Here is a 19,976-nt window from a genome sequence, read left to right as displayed (position 1 = left end):
TTCCAGTTTGTCTTGTTTTAAGGCAAACACTGAAATCAACTGAACCTGTTTTTTTTTTGTACTGTATGTCTTGACTTAACTTCTTCAACTACGTTAAAACGTTTTGTTTGGATGCCTGATTATTACATTTTCAGTTTCCAAACAGACAGCAAGGTATACCACAATTATTTTTTTTATATGAAAAGTGGTTGACAATGGGGCAACTAGACTCCATGAGATGGCTGACAATGGCCCAAATCTGGTTGCCCGGGGCAACTAGGCCACCATTATTGTCAAGCCCTATATTATATGAAAACCGTTGTGTTGGGTTTTACCTCAGCTGGTTGGCTCCATCCTCCCAGCTCCTGTACCTGCTGAATTTGCTTAATCTGATTGAGTGAGGGCTTCGGAGGGACTGGACCCACCGCCTCCTTTGCCCAATCATCCACCAGTTTGTGCCACTCATCTGTGAAGGTGCTCTTTCTAGGAGGACTATGCTCTGTGGATAAACAGTGAAACTTCCTTAGTCGGTGAGCCATTGTGGCTGTGTTATTCCTCTGTGTGTGAATGACAAACCATACCTCTCCTTGCGGGTAATGAGGTGGTGGTCTCTGGGTTGCAGTACGGAGGCAGTCGGCTCTGTTCACCACCTGAGAAACTACTTGACTGCTGGATGCCTAAAGGAAGGAGAGCCGTAAATGGTTAGACAGCGTCAATGGAGATGAGAGACGAAGGGGGGAGGGGTAGAGATGTGTGCAAGTATGCAAGAGGGGATGAAGGGTGGAGAACTGTTACCCGGGTGTGCAACTCCGTTGTTGTCCATGTGAGAATGAGGCCGAGGCCGGAGCTTGACCTTCGTGGGCCGGGGTCTGCGGGGGGAGAGGGCCGTGGGTGTCGTGGGAAGGGGAGGTGTGCGGGGCAGGGGGAGGGTCTGCCGATGGTCTTTGAGGCAGCGCAACTGGCTGAACAGCTCCTGCAGCTCTCTCTTTTGTTGAGTCTGAAGGGATACCACCTCTTGTTTATGCCTTAAAAAGAGAAAACATTAATCGTTGAGGATTTGGAAGATCAGGTTTTGGATATTATTAAATTAAGCGACGGAAAGAGCTCGGAATATGAGGCATATTGGCATGTTTCACATTGAATTAGGTCAAAGCTTTTTGTGTGTTGTAGTGGTATATTCAGAGTACTCACACACAGTATGTGTGACAAATAAGTGATCAAACATGGGAAGGGAATTAATCAATTCAGAAATAAATTAAATTGAAAAAAAAAATCAATACATCACTTAGTAAATATATGAGTTGTACAGCATATTAATAAAATTCAGTGGGAGAACTATTGTGTTGCATGCCAAGCTAACCAACTTCCTTTACAAACATCAGCGAACTGGACAGATTGCGGGGTCAGGACAACATTTTTCCCCGTCTATGGCTCACTTCTCTCGCAGCTTGTGCAGCTCTTTCCTCAGATCTTCATCCTCTAGCTCACTCTCATCATCGTCGCTGCTGCCCAGCGGCGAGTGGCAGTGCCCGTGGCCCCGCGGCGGGTGGGCCAGTGCGGGTGTCCTCTTTCCCTCCTCCCTCTCTGCCTCCTTTCCCCGAGATCTCCGTCTCTCCCTCTCCAAATGAGGAGGCACTGGGGAGCTCTCGGTCTTCAGCTCTTCCTTCTTAGCCTCGGCCTGCGTCACAGAAAAGCGCCCCACCTTCCTGTGGCCACTGGCCTGGCTCGAGGGAGCCTCCCTGGGCGGAGAGGCTTCCGAGGGCTGAGGCACTGGAGTCACCTGATGTAATACAGTAGTAACATTATGTAGTCTGTCCTGTTCATACTTAAGGTTTCGAACAAGGCGACAGGGAGGAAATTACAAGTACTGTTCCTACCTGAAATCTTCCTTTGCGGGACTGTGGTGGATTGAGAGGAACAACCTCCTTTTCCTCCCCGAGAGCCTGATTGAAAGAGTGTCCATCTGATAAGGAGAAGGGCAGTGAAAAACAAAAAGGGAGGCGACGAGGACCCAGAGACAAGAATACAGAAAAACACGTAAAGACACGTGTGAATGACAATGTAAGACATACAGACATAAAAAAAGGTAAACATAACACATAAGGATATACAAATGCAACCACACCGACAGACATTGACACACAGACACAGAAATAGATTGTTAAAAAACCACTGACTAACATCAAACTCCATTATTAACATCCGGTGCCTTACATGGCTTTCATGCATGACTATGAGAAAATAACTTTACAGCGCGAAACAATGTCAGGTCCTATCAAAGCTCAATACATGATTAAAGCAAATCTGTTATGGGGGTGTAGGATGGGGTGGTAAACACATGTTAAATTAAGAAAAAGAGTAAGCGATTAAATAGAAAAGCACATATGACGTCATGGCAGATGCATATTTATAATGCTATAACCCCACTCACCCACACACCCGCTCTCTCATTCTCACTGTGTCAACACGGTCTCACATAAATACCAGACATCAGAGACAGATGTCGCCCTTGAAATCCATACTCAGATCAACAGCAATATCGCTGAATGTGTTTGATATCTTGGAGCGCTGCATATGGATTATCTGCATCATTTAAAAATGAGCAGCCCGATATTGGTGCTGCTTACGTTAAATGACACATCAGCTTAAAGACACACTTATGTGGAACATAGATCCCATGTTCATGCACATGCCCCAGTTTAATTATCTATACAGGGATGTAAGCTGTGGCTACATAACAAAAACATAAATGCATGCAAAAACGTATAATAATAATAATAATAATAATAATAAAATATGGAAATTTCAAAAACTAAGTGATGGAGACCTTGATCAATTTGAAGGACCATGACAAAATGAGCAATACACGGTAAAAATTATGACTGTCATCATAATCTGGATATCACATACAGGAAAAAAAGCTTGCGCCTACAGTAAAGCTGAACAAGCTCATTCTGAGGGACAATGCCGGTGTCAAATTGCGTTTTAGCCCAATTACTATTCAACACACACATTTTACATTCACCTTTTATCTGATTTTTTTTTTAATATGATATATAATGTAATACGTTTAAAATACAGAGATATACAACTATTACTGTAGTTGTCAATGAGACCAGGAGATAATTCCAAGGTCTAAAATGTGTGTGCTGACTAGTAAACAGGCTAAAACGGTGCGGTCCTTTAAGTGAATTCCGAATGCCACCTGATCACACACTATTTATTATTCATTTGTATAGCGACACGAGCATCTATGATAATGATTCCTGGCTCCGTCAGCTACACAGAGCCAGTGGGGTGGAGGTGAGAGGTGAGATGACTGGTGTGGACTGAGGGAATCAGCTTTACTCCAGAGAGCTCATCTACACTGGGAAGAGCATCTTCACCGTGCCACTCTCCCACCCTCCTCTACTCTCCATTGCTCTTGTGCCTAGGTGAGTAAACCATGCAAAAAGAAGATTGCCAAGAAAATGAAATTTAGTAAAAGCAGTTCAACGAAAAAATCAAAACAATTCAAACAACAATAATGCATGTAGTGATGTCAGCACTGGCACTGCACAGGGATTACAGTCACATTAGGGTATATACAAAATAGAATAATTTAGCCATTAACAAGCAAGTATTAATACCTGTCAGTTTAGAGTTACATTTCTATGTTGACACTAGATCTAGACATTAGGTTTAATTCCATGCCCATTCTCTCCATTCTCTCTCTCTCTCTCTCTCTCTCTCTCTCTCTCTCTCGACCGCTCTCTACGAAGACGCTACCTTGCTGGACTCTGGGCTTCTTGAACAAGCTGGCGGAGTGGCGCAGTTTGCATGCCCAGCTTTTGAATTTGCGAGTCCAGGATCTCTTGCTAACAGGATTTCTGATACTAGGACATGTCAGGTTTAGGCCAAAATATCCACCTCCTGCATTGTGCTGCTGCTGTCCGTGCCGGAGTGGGATCGGATGCTGATTAGGTGGCCACGACGCTTCTCCGAGGGTGCTGGTGTCAGAGTGTGGGGAGACAGCCTGAAGATAGGGTGGGGGGGGGGGGGGCAATAAAGCAGAAAGTTAAGTGGGACGATGAAAAATAATGTTGATATAACGTGTTTATACAAGGTAAATGCAACTGGATTTTGCAAAGGAAATGAAAATGAGTTCATTGTGCAGCAATTTCCTCAAAAATGAGAAAAATATGGATTATAAGTATATGATTATAATCCATATAATTATCACTCAATAATAAAATGATAACAATTTGGCAATCGTTGCCAACTTGGCGACCACTTCCAAAAGCTAGTGTCGGGCTCTGAAAAGTCGGAGAAAGAGTTTTTTCCTTCAATCCAAACAGTGGAAGACACTTACGAGGATAGTTGGTTCTCCAGGGACAGGTGGGCGCTGTGGCGCCACAGAGTCCTCAAGTCCGGAAGCAGGGTGAGAGGAAGGGGGCATAGCAGACGCAGAGGCAGAGCTGGAGGGGCGAGACGGGGCGAGCTGGGGAACCACTGGGCCCGACTCAGCAGACACCGGTGCTGAACAAACATCCTCCCATCCTCTTTCCATCTCCAGGTCTGGGGAGGTGGAGGATGACCGGGAGGTGGTGGAGGAGGTGGTGGAGGACGAGGACTGAGGGGAGGTGTCTGAGGAGGAGAAGGCGGACGGGGGTAATGACGAGGGGTGGAGCGAGTGCGGCTCAGAGGACTCGTCCCCTGCCGCAGACATTGAGGCAGGCGTGGGGGCTGAGGTGACGTTGGCTCCACCCCCCGGCACCGCCCCGCTGCTGTACTCCTGGTACAGCAGGTTCCTCAGCTTCTCATCCAGCGTCTTAATTCGGTTGTCGACAAACTCGATCTTCGGCGGCCCCTCGCTGTCGGACTCTGCCACCGAGGAGGGCTGAGCAGGGGACGGTGTCATGGTGATGGAGAGGGGGGGCAAAGAGGCTTCTGCACCGCCCAGGGGGAGAGGGGGGAGGGAGGAGTCGGAGGAGGCCTGGAAGGGAGCAGAGAGGCTGCCGGTGTCCTCGGCGAAGCTGGCCTCTCCGGTGGACAGCTCCGACTCAGACTGTGGGAACGACGGCTGCTTTTGCATCGGCGCGTGGTGCTGCTGCTGCTGCTGCTGCTGCTGCGTGGCCTCCACAGCTCTCACCGCCTCATGCTGCATCTGGAATTTCTGCTGCTGCAGCTGCTGTGACGGTGCGGGTGGCTGTGTCTGCTCCGACGAGACCTGCGCTGGCGGTTGTTGAAACTGTGTTTGTTGTAAATAACTTATATTGAGAGGCTGTTGGACAAACTGTTGACTGATTGATTGTGGGAGCATTTGAATATGATCTGGCTGTACAGACGCCGCGGCTATAAACAGCTGTTGGTGTTGTTTCTGTTGTTGCTGCTGCTGCTGCTGCTGCTGCTGCTGCTGTGGGGGAAGTTGTTGGTGTTGGATCATTTGCTGTTGTTGTAACTGTATCGGCTGATGAAGCCCTAAATGATGCTGCGGCTCAGTCTGGACCTGCTGCTGAGGTGCTGCAGTTGCTTGTGGTACAGCGACTGGTGGTGGTATTTGTTGTAACTGAGTTTGCTGCAAGAACTGGGGGTTGTACTGCGGCATTTGCTGTTGAACAGGCATTTGCTGGGTCTGTTGCACGGACATTGGCAGAATTTCCGCCGGTGGCAAAGACTGTTGTGCACGCCCCGTCTGGCTGGACTGTTGTGCAAGTGAGAGCTGTTGCTGAAATTGCTGATGTTGTTGAAATTGCTGAAGAGACTCCTCCTGTGTCTGGGTTTGCTCTTGGTAGATCTGCTGTTGCATTTGCTGCTGTTGCTGTGGTAATGCCTGCTGTAGTTGTTGTGAAAGTGGTAGCTGCTGTAGGTGCAGCGCCTGCAGGTGCAGTGGCGTTGTAGGAAGATGCTGCTGTGCCACTGGCTGCGTTTGTGGTTGCAATTGAGGTTGAGGCAGGTCCAGTCTGGCAATGTGGGCCGGTGTCTGCTGCTGCTTTAGGCTGACCGGTGGGGAGGCCAGAGAGGCAGCAGGAGAGGGTGAATGAAGAGAGGTGGCGGAGTGCTCCCCTCCAGGCACACACTGCCCTACAGTGGAGCTACCGCTAGTCCCTGGAGACTGGAGGACATCTGGAAGAGAGGCTGCTGGCACAGCAGGTGTAGAAGCAGTGGAGAGGTTAGCAGCAGTTATCAGGGTGGTCATGGAAGTGGAGGTTTGGTTAGCAGGAGCTGAGGCAGCAGCAGAGACAAATGCTGCACCGACAAGTGAGGATGCCGGGGCGGAGATGCTAGCAGAGGCAATGGTGTTTGTGGCTGGGGCGGACATGGAGGCGGGGGCCGAGACAGCAGAGGCAGGAGGAGAGGTGGCGGACAGGGGAGGGTCAGGAGGAGAGGCCATTCCAGTGAAGGACTCCGACCACTGAGATCTTTCGCTCTCTACGGCAGCCAGAGAGAGGGGGATTTGCAGTTAGTCTTGGTTATACAGCTCAATCAGGGATAGCTCGATGAGCATTAGCCAGAACACATTGGCTTTCTTACCTTTCTCTGTTTTAGGGGACTGGGGTACCCTTGTTTCTCCAGTAGGAGGTGGTGTGGCGGCTCCCTGGTTGGAGTGAGAATCTCTGTGGCGAATGGTTTGGTTGATGAAGAAACGCCAACGTCCCACCGGGGAGGACTGGGGAGCTGAGTCCGCTGAGAAGGAAACATGACCGATGAAATGAGATGTAAGGTTAAATAAGGTGCGACAACATTTTATTAAACCCTGAGGGGGGAATTCAAGAATATTTTGCAAACTCACTTGCAGAGCCAGTGGGAGTGTTCACTTGCAGCTGGTCAATTGATCCAGTCTAACAACAACAAGAAATAAAAGATAGAAATGTATAATATATCAAGTGCAATTGCAGCATCAACAACAAGGATGATAGTGGGGGAAAGGAAGATTAATCATGTGTGTGAACACAAACAGACCACTGAATGTGTTTGAAGAATTTCTTGGGCTTTCTTGACTGTGGCTATCAGCTCCTCCACAAATGTTTCTTTCTCTGACTCGAGGACAAAGTCCTCCTCGACCTAAAAAATAGCAATAACCAGCAGTTACCAAGAGATGGAAAACCTAAAATCAGGGGTGAGAGATATACCATTAAAATAGCGATATAGTGATTTGAGACTTGATATCGTCCGGGATTTGGTTTTCGTGACATTGTGATATTGTTTAGTTAATCTATACTATAAGTTTCTTTAAGGCTGCATTACAGTAAAGTAATTCCATTTTCTGAACATCATAGACACATAATATCATACACCAGTAATCCACATTGCTAATGTTTTCAATGTGTTGTCAAATATTGCACCGTTAATTACCCTAAAATATAATCAAATTATCAATATCGTAAAAAAAACAAATAAGATATTTGTAATATTTCACTTCAATATTGCCCAGCCCTCCCTACAGTACAACATATATTGCAGGCATGTTGCATGAGTATTCTACCATGTAATCTGCAATGTCCTCCGGAGCGTCCCCTTCTATATCGAATTTGAATGTCACCATCTTGTTGCTATGGGTCTCCAACTGGCATTCTACCATATTGTCCCCACTGCTGGACACCTGTGGGAGAAAGGTGAGGCTTCAAATGAGGCTTGTGAAGCTGTGCCTTAAAGGATGCTTATTTTTACAGTCAACGATCATACCTGCAACATGGTCAGTTGAAACTGGTGTGAGCTTTTTTCAGGCTTCAGGCAGGAAGGTCTCCTCTGAGACTTAAGTTTCTCTAGTTTCCCATTGGCCAAGAGCTGCAGAGCATCTTCTCCACTGGGTGGAGCAGATCTGTACATCATGTGATATATAAACAACCAAAGATCAGCTACCGTTTACTAGATTGAAGCATAGCCCAATGGCCCTGTTGTGCCGCTGAGCAAGAAACGGAACCCATATCAACCCGCTCATTTTAGGCAATGACCCTAAATGAATTAATGTCAAATTATAACCAACAAGCACTTTTAATAAAAATTGGAATGTGAATCAAATTCTATCTTTAGAGTGATTATAAAAATATTTTAAAAGATAGTACTGTTGAAATATCTTTCATACCCCGATGAAGAATGACGCTCCGTGCCAGAGAGGTGTGGACTGTCCTGTGGAATCCAGAAAATATAAAACAATTTAAAAAATTTTGCTTGGTACAAACAGGTTACAAATGAATGGCATAGGATCCTATATTGAGTAGGATCTTCTATTGCATTAAAAAACATTTTTTTTTTTTGCTGTGTTGCTTTTAAGAAAAATACTGGACAGCTTAAATCGTAAAATATTAAGATAAGTTCAGTTTAGGGCTTCATATAAATCAGCACAGGAAAATAAAAAGTAATGGCAAGAAAATAAAATAATGACAAAAGAATAGAGAAACGCCCGTGTAGAATTTCCATCCTGTACCTGAGCTATGCCCAGCAATGAAGGTTCACAGTCTTGCAGCGAGGTTTGGGACAGCGAGGGGATGTTAGAATCAAGCGGCTGGAGAGTTGTGACGGGAGGAGGGGAGGTTGGGACCTGGGCCCCCGGCGGGGGGGAGAGGATCTCTGCAGGCGGGCCGGTGAAAGAATGGAGGGACGGCAGGGACGGGAGAGATGGTAGTGTCGCTGGAGGGTAAGAGGTGTGAGAGGGACTGGGGGGCATTTGTTGCGGGGGGAGGGCGACTTGGGGCAGAGCAGACTTCTCAGAAATGTGGGTTTCACCGTGGGTCTGTGTGTGGGAGTGGGCCTGTATCTGTGCATGTGTCTGTGTGTGAATGTGTGTCTGGAGCTGGAAACTGGTTTGTGTGTGCTTGTGGGCTGGAAATGCATGCATCGCCTGATGATGGGGGGACGGGGGAGGGCCCGCCACAACCTGACTGTAAAGGGGCAGGGCTACTGGCTCGGACTGAGGCTGAACCACGTTACTCGAAACTATCTGTGCACAGTACTGGGGCACCGGCTGTGGAGCCAAATGAGAGTGAGGGGGCAGCTGACTCTGATTGAGAGGTATTAAAGTATGCGGAAGAGGAACTGGATTCTGGATCGGTGTCTGACTTGTAAGCGGCTGTTGCAAAGGGGGCGCAACCGTGAGTTGTTGTTGTTGTTGTTGTTGTTGTTGTTGTTGTTGTTGCTGCTGCTGCTGCTGCACCTGTGAAAGTTTCTGAAGCTGTTGCTGGCATTGTTCGACAGACTGGAGCATAGCTGGCTGAGAGATTGACGGGGTCACTGGAGGTGTCACCGTATTTCCCGTTGGTTGCTGTTGGGCCTGCACCGCTGGCTGCTGCATTGGCTGACTCTGAGCGTAGGCTTGACCAGGATGTTGCAGAGGCTGAAGTGCAGAGGTGAAGGTGACCGGCTCAACTACCGAGCTGGAAGAAGCTGCAGCAGTCCCAAGTCCGCCAGAAGAAATGATCATCTGCTGATACTGCACTACAGAAGGCTGATGCTGTGTCATATCCTGTTGGATTGACGGCATGGCTTGGTGGGTGAGCTGAGGAACCGGAATATATTGAGATGTCAAAAGGCCGGTAGGAACCTGGCACTGGGCCGGTACCATGCCAGACATTTGAGCAGTCTGTTGCAAGGGGACATCAGGTACGATCTGACAGGGGACTGATGCGACTGCAGGTGGACACTGAACTTGAGCTTGGTTCTGCTGGGGTGTCATCTTGGTCTCAGCGGGTGGGATTTTGTCTTGTGGTGGCTCAGTCTGATTAATGGCTGAATGTAGCGGGTGTATCTGGATTAATGACTGAGTGGACACCTGGGCCTCTGCAGGAGTGGCAGCGATTGGAAGATTGGCCTGTAGCGGAATTTGCTGTGTCTGGATGGGTGGAGTCTTCCCCTGGATTGAAGCAACACCTGGAGGAGGTACTTGGGCCTCGATCATAGTCTGTAGTGCCTGTGAGGTAGGCATGGCCTGGAGCTGGACTGGGACTTGGCCTGGATTCTGCAGGTGAGTGTCACTCTGTCCTTGCAGGGACTGAATGACAGTGGCTGACTGAGGAGTGTTCTGTGTGGTCTTCATGGCCACTGGGACCTGGCTCTGACAGACCATCTGGGGCGAGCGCTGAATCCCCTCAGCGACGGCTGCAGCGGCAGCGGGGATGCAAGGCTCCGCAACGGAACTGGGATGGTGCTGTGCCATGTAGGCTTTCTGCTGCTGGATCAGTGCGGCTTGCTGCTGCTGCTGCTGCTCCATCATTTGCTGCTGTGTGAGACTTGTGTGAGGTGGAAATGGAGTCGTATTTTGCTGCGGGATACAAGCCTGCTGTATTTCCATCACCTGCTGCTGAATCAACACCTGCTGTTCGTTTTGTTGCCGAGGAACAGTCTCCTGCTTCTCGCTTTGCTGCCGCTGAATCATTGCTGCTTGTTGCTGCTGTTGCTCTTGAAGCTGTTGGATGAGTGGATTCTGGTGCAGTCTCTCTGCTTGTGGCTGTTGCTGTGGCTGTTGCTGTTGTTGTAACAATGCCTGGTGATGTTGTAATAGAGCTTGTTGCTGTTGCTGCTCGAGTTGCTGCTTGAGATGGGCTTGTTGCTGCTCTAGTTGCTGCTGTTGTAAAAGAGCTTGTTGTTGCTGCTGTTGTTGCTGTTGTAGAATGGCCTGCTGCTGTAAATGTTGTTGTAAAAGAGCTTGTTGAGGGTGTTCCATTTGCGGCTGTAGGTGGCTCGGCTGCTGTAGTGCAACCTGTTGCTGCTTCTGTTGCTCGATCTGCGGCTGTAATTGAGGCTGCTGTTGCATTAAAACTTGCTGTTGTGTTTCCTCAGCTTGTTGCTGCTGCTCGAGGTGTTGCTGTAACAGTGTTTGCTGTTGCTGACCTTGTGGTGGAGCCTGCTGCTGCTGCTGCTGCTGTACTACAGACTGTTTCCGCTGCTGCTCCTGCTGTTGCCGAGAAACCTGCTGCTGCTCCAGTATTTGTTGTTGTATGAGTGTTTGTTGTTGCTCCAGTTGTTGCTGCGCCTGTTGTTGCTGCTGCTGCATGTACGCCTGTTGCTGCTGCTCCAATAGTAAAGCTTGGTGTTGCTCAAACTGTTTCTGCGGTGGTTGTTGCTGCTGCTGCTGTTGTTGCTGTAGTAACAGAGCTTGCTGCTGCTGCAGTTGGTGGCGCAGTTGTTGTTGCTGCTGCTGTTGTTGTAGCAGTGCCTGTCCATGCTGATCCATCGGGTGCTGCTCCGCCGTCTGGGTGAACAACATGGCTTGCTGCATCTGTAGCTCCATGCCCGTTTGCGTTGGTAAGACTGGCTGCTGAACGTGCGACTGCGGAAGAATGGAATGGTGTACATACATCTGCTGCTGTGGCTCAGCTTGACGCTGTTGGAGAGGATGCGGTTGGAGATTCGAAAGGCTCTGTTGCTGCTGTTCCATCGGCTGCTGAATTACAGCAGAGGCCTGCGAATGCTGAGCGATGTTAGCTTGTTGCTGATGGAGAAGTGCGGCCTGAGCCTCCATTTGCTGTTGCTGCAGATGGGTGGTGGTCTGTGGCTCCATCCCTATCTGTTGTTGTTGAACAATGGCCTGCTGAGAGATCATGACAGGCTGCATTTGCTGTTGTGCTGCCTGAGGGATGATGTCAGTGGGTTGCATGGGTGTGGCAGTGGGCTGGGTCTGCTGAGCGAGGGGCACAATTCCCCCGGCTAGTCCAGTAGGATCACCAACTGAGAGGGGCGTAGTGAGGACATTGATGGGTGTTTGTGGCGAGACAGGGGGTATGTATGATTGTGAGGGGGCCATCGACCCATGGGGAGTGGCGATTTGTGAGCCGCCTGAATGGTATGGCTGTGTTTATTCAGCGATGACAGAATGTAATTGATGTTGAAAGAGAAGGGAAAAAGACAGTGGGAGAAAAATTAGTTAAGAGTAAGCTTGGGCAAGTGTCAGTAATCAATAAAGCATTACAAATATTTTTAAACAGTGTAAAATCAAGCAGTGATCCCCCCTTACCATTCTGTTACAAGGGTGATTTTCGTAATTGGGTTAAAGGGTTATAAGAGGGCGAAACCACAAACTATTACACAGTTGTACGGCTGTATTTGAAGCTCAATAACATTTTTATTTTTTTTAATCACACTTGTCGGATTGGCTGACATCCCTTTAATTTAAATCTGAGTTGGTACAAAATCAGTAGGTCTATTAACCTGAGAGTATTGTTGAGGTACACTTGGTAAGATCTGTGCTGTCATGCCAGCAGGTTGAATGAATGCTGTCCCTCCACTCTGGCCTACGGACAAGCTGGAGATCCCACCACTCTGACCAATAGGCACATTTGGAATCCCTCCACTCTGACCGATGGTGAGCATTTGGGGATGAGTCACAGCCCCGGTACTCTGTGGTGCATGAAAATACCAGATGATGTAATGTAAGAACTCAATAGCTACAAATAAGGTGAATTTTTTTTTAACATATTATGAGGGGGACAGGTATTGACTCACAGAGGCGGTAGAGGCAAGACTTGCTTGAGAGTGGACGTATGATTCCCCTTGCTGGGAGTACGCCTGACTCTGTCCACTTGCATAAGATTCACAGCTGGCTGATCCAATGCTCTCACCTGGAAAATAAGCAAAAACCTGTTTTTACAACATCTGACAATCCTTTTCCCCTTAAAAAATTGAGAAAGTTATGCAATTGCGTGAAGTCAAAGGTGATTTATCGATTTTGTGTACGCCAAAAGGATTGAGGCTAGGCACGGGATTTAAGAGCCATATCAAAATTAATGAGACAAGAAATGGAGAGGTACCCATTCACATTGACAAATTAACTAACCTGGGCCACACCCTTCTAACCTGGAATTGTGCACAGCATGTTTGCTAGGGACGCATAAAATAATTCTTGTAGCTGAAATTGTTGAAAGTGAAGGCCCAATCCTCAAGTTCACTATGATGCAAAAATAACTCACTATCCATGACATTATTTATTGACACCCCACACAATCATTGATTTTTCACTCTACCTGGCAGGCTGAAGGCCTTCCCGCTAAAGACATGTTGCTGCCTGTTGTGCTGGTCCACGTCGGCCAGCTCCTCAGACTCTTGCGCCCCTCCTCCACCACCTCCACCTCCCCTCGCCTTTGCTCCAGGCCCGAGCGAGGAGGGGCAGGAGGGATGGGAGCAGACGTAGGCCTTGTGGGTGGAGTCTCCTCTCTCTTCAAAGCCCTGCTGCTGCTGCTGCTGCTGCTGCTGCTGCTGAAGCTGCTGCTGCTGCTGCTGCTGCTGCTGCTGCTGCTGCTGCTGCTGCTGCTGCTGCTGCTGCTGCTGCTGCTGCTGCTGCTGCTGCTGCTGCTGCTGCTGCTGCTGCAGCTGCTGCTGCTGCTGCTGCTGCTGCTGCTGCTGCAGCTGTTGTTGCTGCTGCTGCTGCTGCCGGCGCTCCCGAGACTTCTTGATCAGTGTGACTCGGTCCCGGATCGACTTGCCCACCACTTTAGCATCGCTCTCATGGAAAAAACCAGACTTCACCTGAGAGGCAGAATAATGGTTGGATAGACACAGATAAGGAAAGGGAGAATGAGAGAGGATTATCAAGAGAAAGACAAACAAACAAAACAAACAAACAAATAAATAAATTAGCAGAGGAATTCAGTTATACGTTAAGCCTGTGTCACAGCTGCTTTTAATTTGACTGGTTGTTCTATAAACACCAGGACAATGGTAAAAATGTGGTTATTTGACAATTCTAGCATAAGCTCTACAGTTTTCTCTTAGGAGGAGACATCACACATATCAAACTTGACACAAGCTGACAGGTTATTCGCCTGTATAATGCGTTCACATCACTCTACAAGTTATGACCCAGACAGGAATGAAGATGGGATGAACCTGTTTCGACACGCGCTCTTTGTGATCTAGACAGCCTGGACGCACTTTTTTTGTATATCCTGCATCCTGCTCTTGAATGTCTCTCACCATCTCCGAAGCCACCTCCTCGGCACTGTCGTTCTCTAGGTCGTAGCTGAACTCGATGGCCTCGTTGTCCTTGTGCTTGCCCTTCAGTTTCTTCGGATCTTCCACCCAGATTCGGAGGGCCAGACAGTCCTGACAGCCTGTGTCTTCCTCTGCCAACTCCACCCGCACTCCAGTGTCCTCCCCGAAAAATGCATGGTTCAGGAGGTCTCGAATAGAAAGTCTTTAAAAGGCGAGGGGGGAAGGGGGCATGATGCAGGAGCACCGTCAAATTTCACAAAAGCTCCATCAGCGAGCCAGGCTGAGATGATGCCGTATGAATGTTGTGACAGGAGAAAGTGCTTACCTCTGGCTTTTGTTCTGGCGGATGCAGCCTTCGATGATCTCTTTAATCTCAGGGTCATTGACTTTATCAAAGCTGGCCGGTTTTATACCCTGAATAGAGACATCATTCCTCTTTAGAAACAGCCTCATTTTAACCCCAGAATGCATATGATGCTTCATTTTTCAAACAACAATATTTGAATTGTCTCAAAATTCCAGGAATTTCTTAATGTTTTTGATGATGTGAACTCATTGGTTTCTCAATAAATTAAACTATATATACAAACGTATCAATTTAAAACAATTTTAAGACGGGTTAAAAAGAAGAAAATTACAGAATTATGGTTTGAGGAACCTAAACTCCTAACAGTGTATCATTGTTCAGTGAGACTTAGTTATTTTACTGTTTTTTTTAAATATTTTTGTTATTATACTGAAGCATTAAAAATAAAAGCGATTGGCAAAATAACGCTTAGGTTAGAAAATACAAAACAGTTTTCCTTTAACAGAACACAGTTCCATGCAGTCAGGGACTCACGCTTGTGACTTTGCGATAGATTTGAGCAGCGTTCTGGCACTCTGAGTAGGGGTATTCTGAAGTGGCCATCTCCAGCATACACATCCCAAAGGCATAGACATCCACGGACTCATCATAGTGCTCCTCGTACATCTCAGGAGCCATGAACTCGGGGGTTCCTGTGAATACCAGACAATGGATCTCAGTGAGCTACAAATTCTGGACAGACATCAATTCAATTCCTCATCAGTTTTTGTAATCTGCAATACAGAAATCCTGTTAAAAACTGATGACGATCTTCCCAGCCATATTTCCTGAGTGCTGGAAAAACAACATAAACAATAATCGATGTGCCTAAAAAGGCTGACACAGTTACTATACATGACAAGAGTATAAATAAATCAATGCACAAAGTCTAAACTGAGGTGCTGAAGAGCTAATGTAAAGCAAAGAGAAGAACGCTCGCCTCTGTCAAGGTATAAACAAAACACTTTTTTTTTTTTTACATCAACACCAGTGTCATCTGTGTTATTACCACAAATTACAAATTTGGCCCTTTTCTTACCTATGACACTCTTGGCAAAGGAGGTCCTCATGAGCGTGGCCAGCCCCAGGTCTCCGATCTTGACGGAGCCTGTGGGCCCAGTTATGAAGATGTTGTCACACTTGAGGTCCCGGTGGACGATCGGGGGGGTCCTGGTGTGGAGGAAGTGGAGGCCCTTCAGGATCTGTCGGCACCAGCTTCTCAGGACCTTGGGCTTCATCACCTTGAAGCGTTTCAGGTAGCTGTAAGGAGAGGAGGAGGAGAAGCATTGTGTGGGGAAATATGTGAACCGAATCTGTTAGTCCAGTAAGTAAAATTCCTCCCAGATCAGACATTCTAACCATGTAATTGTAATAATATAATTAACATTGAATTTCAATGAAAGATTTGTTGTGACCTGCCACAAAAAGAGGGGGGGGTTGGGGGGTGCTCATCTATAATTTAGGAGTAATCTTCTTACGTTTTCAGCGTTCCAGAGGTCATGAGTTCAGTGACCAGGACGATGCACTTCTTGCCGCGCAGCACCGTATCCCAGGAGTCGTAGAAACGGACGATGTTGGGATGCTGGAGCCCCTTCAGCATCTCCGCCTCCTCCTTGAAGCGCTGCTGCTCTGCCTTGGTCAGCTTGCGGTCCTGAAGGGATTCACAGCAGAGACGGGGAGAAAGTTAATTGTAGGCAAACTCAGTGGTCACGCTGTTTATAAAATCATGGCTTATCAGATACAGGCTAATTCAATTCAAACAGGCAAACCCAAAATAGTGTAACACATGTATTAAAGTGGCTAAGAACAAAAATACGTATGACAATTATTTGCCAATTATTAAGTCTTTTAGTTAGTATGCACACAAATTCATGCACTTTAAGTTCTCATTTTATTGAAGCAATATACAGTTGTGTAAAACTAATGCTCTAAATATGAATGCAATCTGTGCTGACCAACATCTTCATAATGTAGGATTTAGAATTGCATTGCTTTCATTGATTCAATACAAACAAACATGTGAACGAAAGCAGACTGTCAATGTGTCGATGCCAGACTCTGCCCTGGTTAGCTATTACATTGCCAAGCAACAAGGTAATTGTAAACCCACAATTCAGTTTGGTGTCCACTACCACCAGATGGCGCTGGCAAAATACATTTGCAAGGGGGCTGAGGCACCACCCTAGCTTCATAAACACATTTCTGCTGCATCTGCCACACAGCCAATATCAGAGTATGGGGGATTGGATGGATGCTGCAGAAATCCCCCAGGAGCACCACAGCCACACACACGAGACCTCCAATTCATATGGAAGGCTCTTGGAAATAATTATTGCAGAACAGCTTTTCTGCTCTGTCAGGAGAATTTTTGTCTATTGGGTGTTTTTTCTCCTACACGTGTATCACTATAAATAACAGATACAAAGAAGATAAGATAAATATATTGATAAGTATATTGTTTATTTGTTGTTATTTTATTTTTATTTTTTTGTAAAATAACATGTTATCTTATATATCTTCCAAGTCATATACACTCAAAAGGTATAATGTATTTTCTGTTCATTTCTTTATAAAATATGCTATAACAGTAGAATCCGAAGAAGAGTAGACATTGATGGACTCAAGAGGTTCTTACTTAAAACTTGTTGAGTTATAAATAGACATACTAATTTAGTTTATTTAATCGTTAGTGGGTGATTGTGCGTTGTGGGTCTGTTGTCTTGACCTTAGCCGACTTTGTGACTTACCAGCTTATGCAATTATTCAGTGTCACTGAACAGTTTCAACAGATTCTTGTCTTACAATAACAAATGACAATTGGTGGTATGACAATTATTTAAACAAAGATAAATTATATAAGATCACCATTTGTTTAGAAGTTATTCCGTGAGATATATATTTTTTTTTACAACAATGTTAAACACAGATTAGCCCCTGTGAGGGAGTCTGACGCCAGCCACTGCACTGTCACAAACAGACCCTCCTAAAAATAGCCTTCATCATAACCCCGGCTTTCCATCGATCGATTTGCCCAGTGTTGAGCTCGTTATTTACATACAACTGTGCAAACTGAACTGCTGCAGATTTCCTTTTTTTTATTTAATATAAATAACCTGACATGTATGCAATACAGTTTCAATCTTGTTAAATTAACCTTCTTAACCTTTCTCCCTTTGTTAAGTTCTCTTCAGCACGCACACTCTCTTTAAGCCAGTCCGTGTATCATCTTTTCCAAGATCTTTGCTCCCTGATTGTCTATACTGACTTGATGCCCATTTCTGGAAGTACTAGTTGAGACCATCTCTTTAACGCCCCCCCCTCCCCTGCCACACACACACACACACACACACACACACACACACACACACACACACACACACACACACACACACACACACACACACACACACACACACACACACACACACACACACACACACACACACACACACACACACACACGGACGGACGGAACTGAGAACTAGCATCAACATGGAGACTGCTCTTCATTGCACTGTTACTGCCAAAAATAGGCTGCCTGGCCTGGGCCTGCCCCCTGCCATACTTTTACTCCATTTACCTCCAAGTGTGTGTGTGTGTGTGTGTGTATTATACCTGTCAATACTGTATCCATGCCTTCTGGCCCCCTCTGCTTCCAACTTTGACTTCTGCTTAGCTTACGTATATTTATACGTGTCTACATTTGGGACGTCTCATTGCGTTGGTAATCAGGTGGAGTATAATAAACATATATTGTAGTTGTAGCTATATTGTTATTATATTGACATTGTGATATGAGACGAAAAATCCTCTGAGATTTTCAGGGGATTCAGAAAACAATCGCAACAGAGAAACTCAACAAGCAACAGCATCACACCGACCATGATATTGTATGTTTCCCCAGCTTATTATGGAATATTTTTGAGACCAAATCATGTTGCATTCCCTTGTCTGTCTCTGTTTGTGACCCCTCTGTGCCATCAGAGCATCATTCTGTCAGTCTGTGACTATGGGTTAGTGCTTGCCTAGTGTCTCTGTCTGCACATCAGTCTGGGTGTCTGAACGTCACTTTCCTGCTTCCCCCCCCCCCGGAGCTATTGTGTCTCACTCCACAGGGTCAACGAAGGTGACACTGGGTTAGTTTTTCAAAATTGCCAGTTATGGCAAGACCCGCTCTTTCTCTCTCACACACACACATAAAGATGTCTGCGCACACACCACCAAGATCAGCTCTTTAAGTGAAAGATGATAGCATCAAGACGAGTTCAGCATGAATAAGTCAGAATCTCCTCTTCATTCAGCTTCTTTGCACCGTCAGAGTAAAATGACCCCTCTTGACAGGGAAGGAAACTTGCAGAGGCTTAGACGTGGGAATGTAAGCAAACGATGGATTATCAATGAAGGCTTCCTCAGTAGATGCTCAGCATCCTTTGTGTCTGTTTTTATGCCACTTCCACATTGCTATGTTGAAGCCACACCCCCCTCTGTCTCATACGGATATTAATATTGTGAATAATAAAAATAAATATCGCTGCAGGGAGCAGTACCCAGGGTCCAGTTTAGTCATGTTAGGTACGTATTACATTTACCGTAGTTTCCATAAAACACACCATAATTTTGTATCGACAGCAATTACAAATGATTGAAATTCCACAATTCGGATATGCATTGTGTATTTTGTTGTAAATGCAGTGAAAACAGAGAGGTATCGCGCCATAATATTCACGATTAATAAGTCTACAATTTGTTTTATTATTATTTTTATTAACGTTTTACAGAGGCTTTTAAGTATGGTGGTTGCCAGGTGTTGCGTAGGGTCATTTGTTCGGCCAATCGCCGTGGACTTATGTTCCTGAAGGTTGTGTTGGTTAGTCCTTTGTCCTCATGAACGGCGTTTTAAGAACTACGACTGTTCTTACATCTTACAAGCATAAAAGAAAGAGACCGACAAAGAGACTATGACAAAGTTCCTGCGTTCCTCCTGAACGCCAACGTTCTTCAATTTCTGGCCCTGCGGGCTGGAATAACAAATAAAGCTACAGCCAGCAATACACAGGGCCCAGTTTAGTCATGTTAGGTACATATTACAGTTTTCCGGGTTCTATGAAACGCAACACAAGTTACAATTTTCAGAGTTTACATTGAACGTCGCATTGGCTGCTCCCGTCTGTCTTCTGAACAAGCGTAAGTACCATCTGAAGCAACCAGGCCTACACACTGCAACTCTCCCAATGCGACTGAGCACCCAGAGACAGAAACTGACTTATATAGCATCTGTTCATGATGTCACAAAGCGCCCCGCTCCAAAAACTAATGAAGATATGGTAACAATCTTCAACTTCTGGTAAATTTGCAAGTTTTTCACAAATCCCTGCTACAAATGTAGATCGATGTGGATATAACTTGCACCACAAGTCTGTAACTCCCCGGTTCCAACGAGACATCAATGATGTCCATGGGTTCGGCGAATGAAAGACGAAACAAAAACTAAATAAATATAGTTGCTAGCAACAATACACAGGGTCCAGTTTAGGCATTTTAGGTACGTATTACCATGTACGTATTGTGGTTCTGTGAAACACAAATTACAAACACCGTGGACTTGTCTGAAACAATCAACATGCATTTACGTCACAGCAAGTTGCTCTTCTGGCGTTCACTTTAAAGTCCCTGAAGAACGGCGTTTTAAGAATAACGATCATTCCTGGATGATGCAGTGCGGACACAAACACCACGAGCGTGCAGGAAG

At 46.2% G+C, this 19,976-nt stretch overlaps 1 protein-coding gene across 1 annotated transcript in view; it reads right to left on the bottom strand.

Annotated features, from left to right (window-relative positions):
* Window positions 1-19,976, bottom strand: part of wnk3 (WNK lysine deficient protein kinase 3) — a gene marked incomplete at both ends in the record, with an annotated part of 35,531 nt that overhangs the window by 819 nt on the left and 14,736 nt on the right. The window contains 24 exons of the mRNA XM_080014608.1: window positions 315-478; window positions 561-656; window positions 775-1,004; window positions 1,416-1,759; window positions 1,857-1,942; window positions 3,748-3,994; window positions 4,331-6,390; window positions 6,493-6,645; window positions 6,752-6,800; window positions 6,922-7,023; window positions 7,445-7,561; window positions 7,645-7,780; window positions 8,045-8,088; window positions 8,387-8,923; window positions 9,203-10,420; window positions 10,655-11,059; window positions 11,348-11,622; window positions 12,915-13,029; window positions 13,135-13,416; window positions 13,864-14,083; window positions 14,207-14,295; window positions 14,723-14,880; window positions 15,267-15,487; window positions 15,706-15,878. Of these exons, the coding sequence (XP_079870734.1) occupies window positions 315-478; window positions 561-656; window positions 775-1,004; window positions 1,416-1,759; window positions 1,857-1,942; window positions 3,748-3,994; window positions 4,331-6,390; window positions 6,493-6,645; window positions 6,752-6,800; window positions 6,922-7,023; window positions 7,445-7,561; window positions 7,645-7,780; window positions 8,045-8,088; window positions 8,387-8,923; window positions 9,203-10,420; window positions 10,655-11,059; window positions 11,348-11,622; window positions 12,915-13,029; window positions 13,135-13,416; window positions 13,864-14,083; window positions 14,207-14,295; window positions 14,723-14,880; window positions 15,267-15,487; window positions 15,706-15,878 (7,521 nt within the window). The remainder of the gene's footprint in view (window positions 1-314; window positions 479-560; window positions 657-774; window positions 1,005-1,415; window positions 1,760-1,856; window positions 1,943-3,747; window positions 3,995-4,330; window positions 6,391-6,492; window positions 6,646-6,751; window positions 6,801-6,921; window positions 7,024-7,444; window positions 7,562-7,644; window positions 7,781-8,044; window positions 8,089-8,386; window positions 8,924-9,202; window positions 10,421-10,654; window positions 11,060-11,347; window positions 11,623-12,914; window positions 13,030-13,134; window positions 13,417-13,863; window positions 14,084-14,206; window positions 14,296-14,722; window positions 14,881-15,266; window positions 15,488-15,705; window positions 15,879-19,976) is intronic.

The sequence above is a fragment of the Zeus faber genome, assembly GCF_960531495.2.
Source record: "Zeus faber genome assembly, chromosome: 15".
Taxonomy (NCBI): domain Eukaryota; kingdom Metazoa; phylum Chordata; class Actinopteri; order Zeiformes; family Zeidae; genus Zeus; species Zeus faber.
The sequence above is the reverse complement of the archived record's forward strand: the minus strand, read 5'-3'. Positions and strand labels throughout refer to the sequence as shown.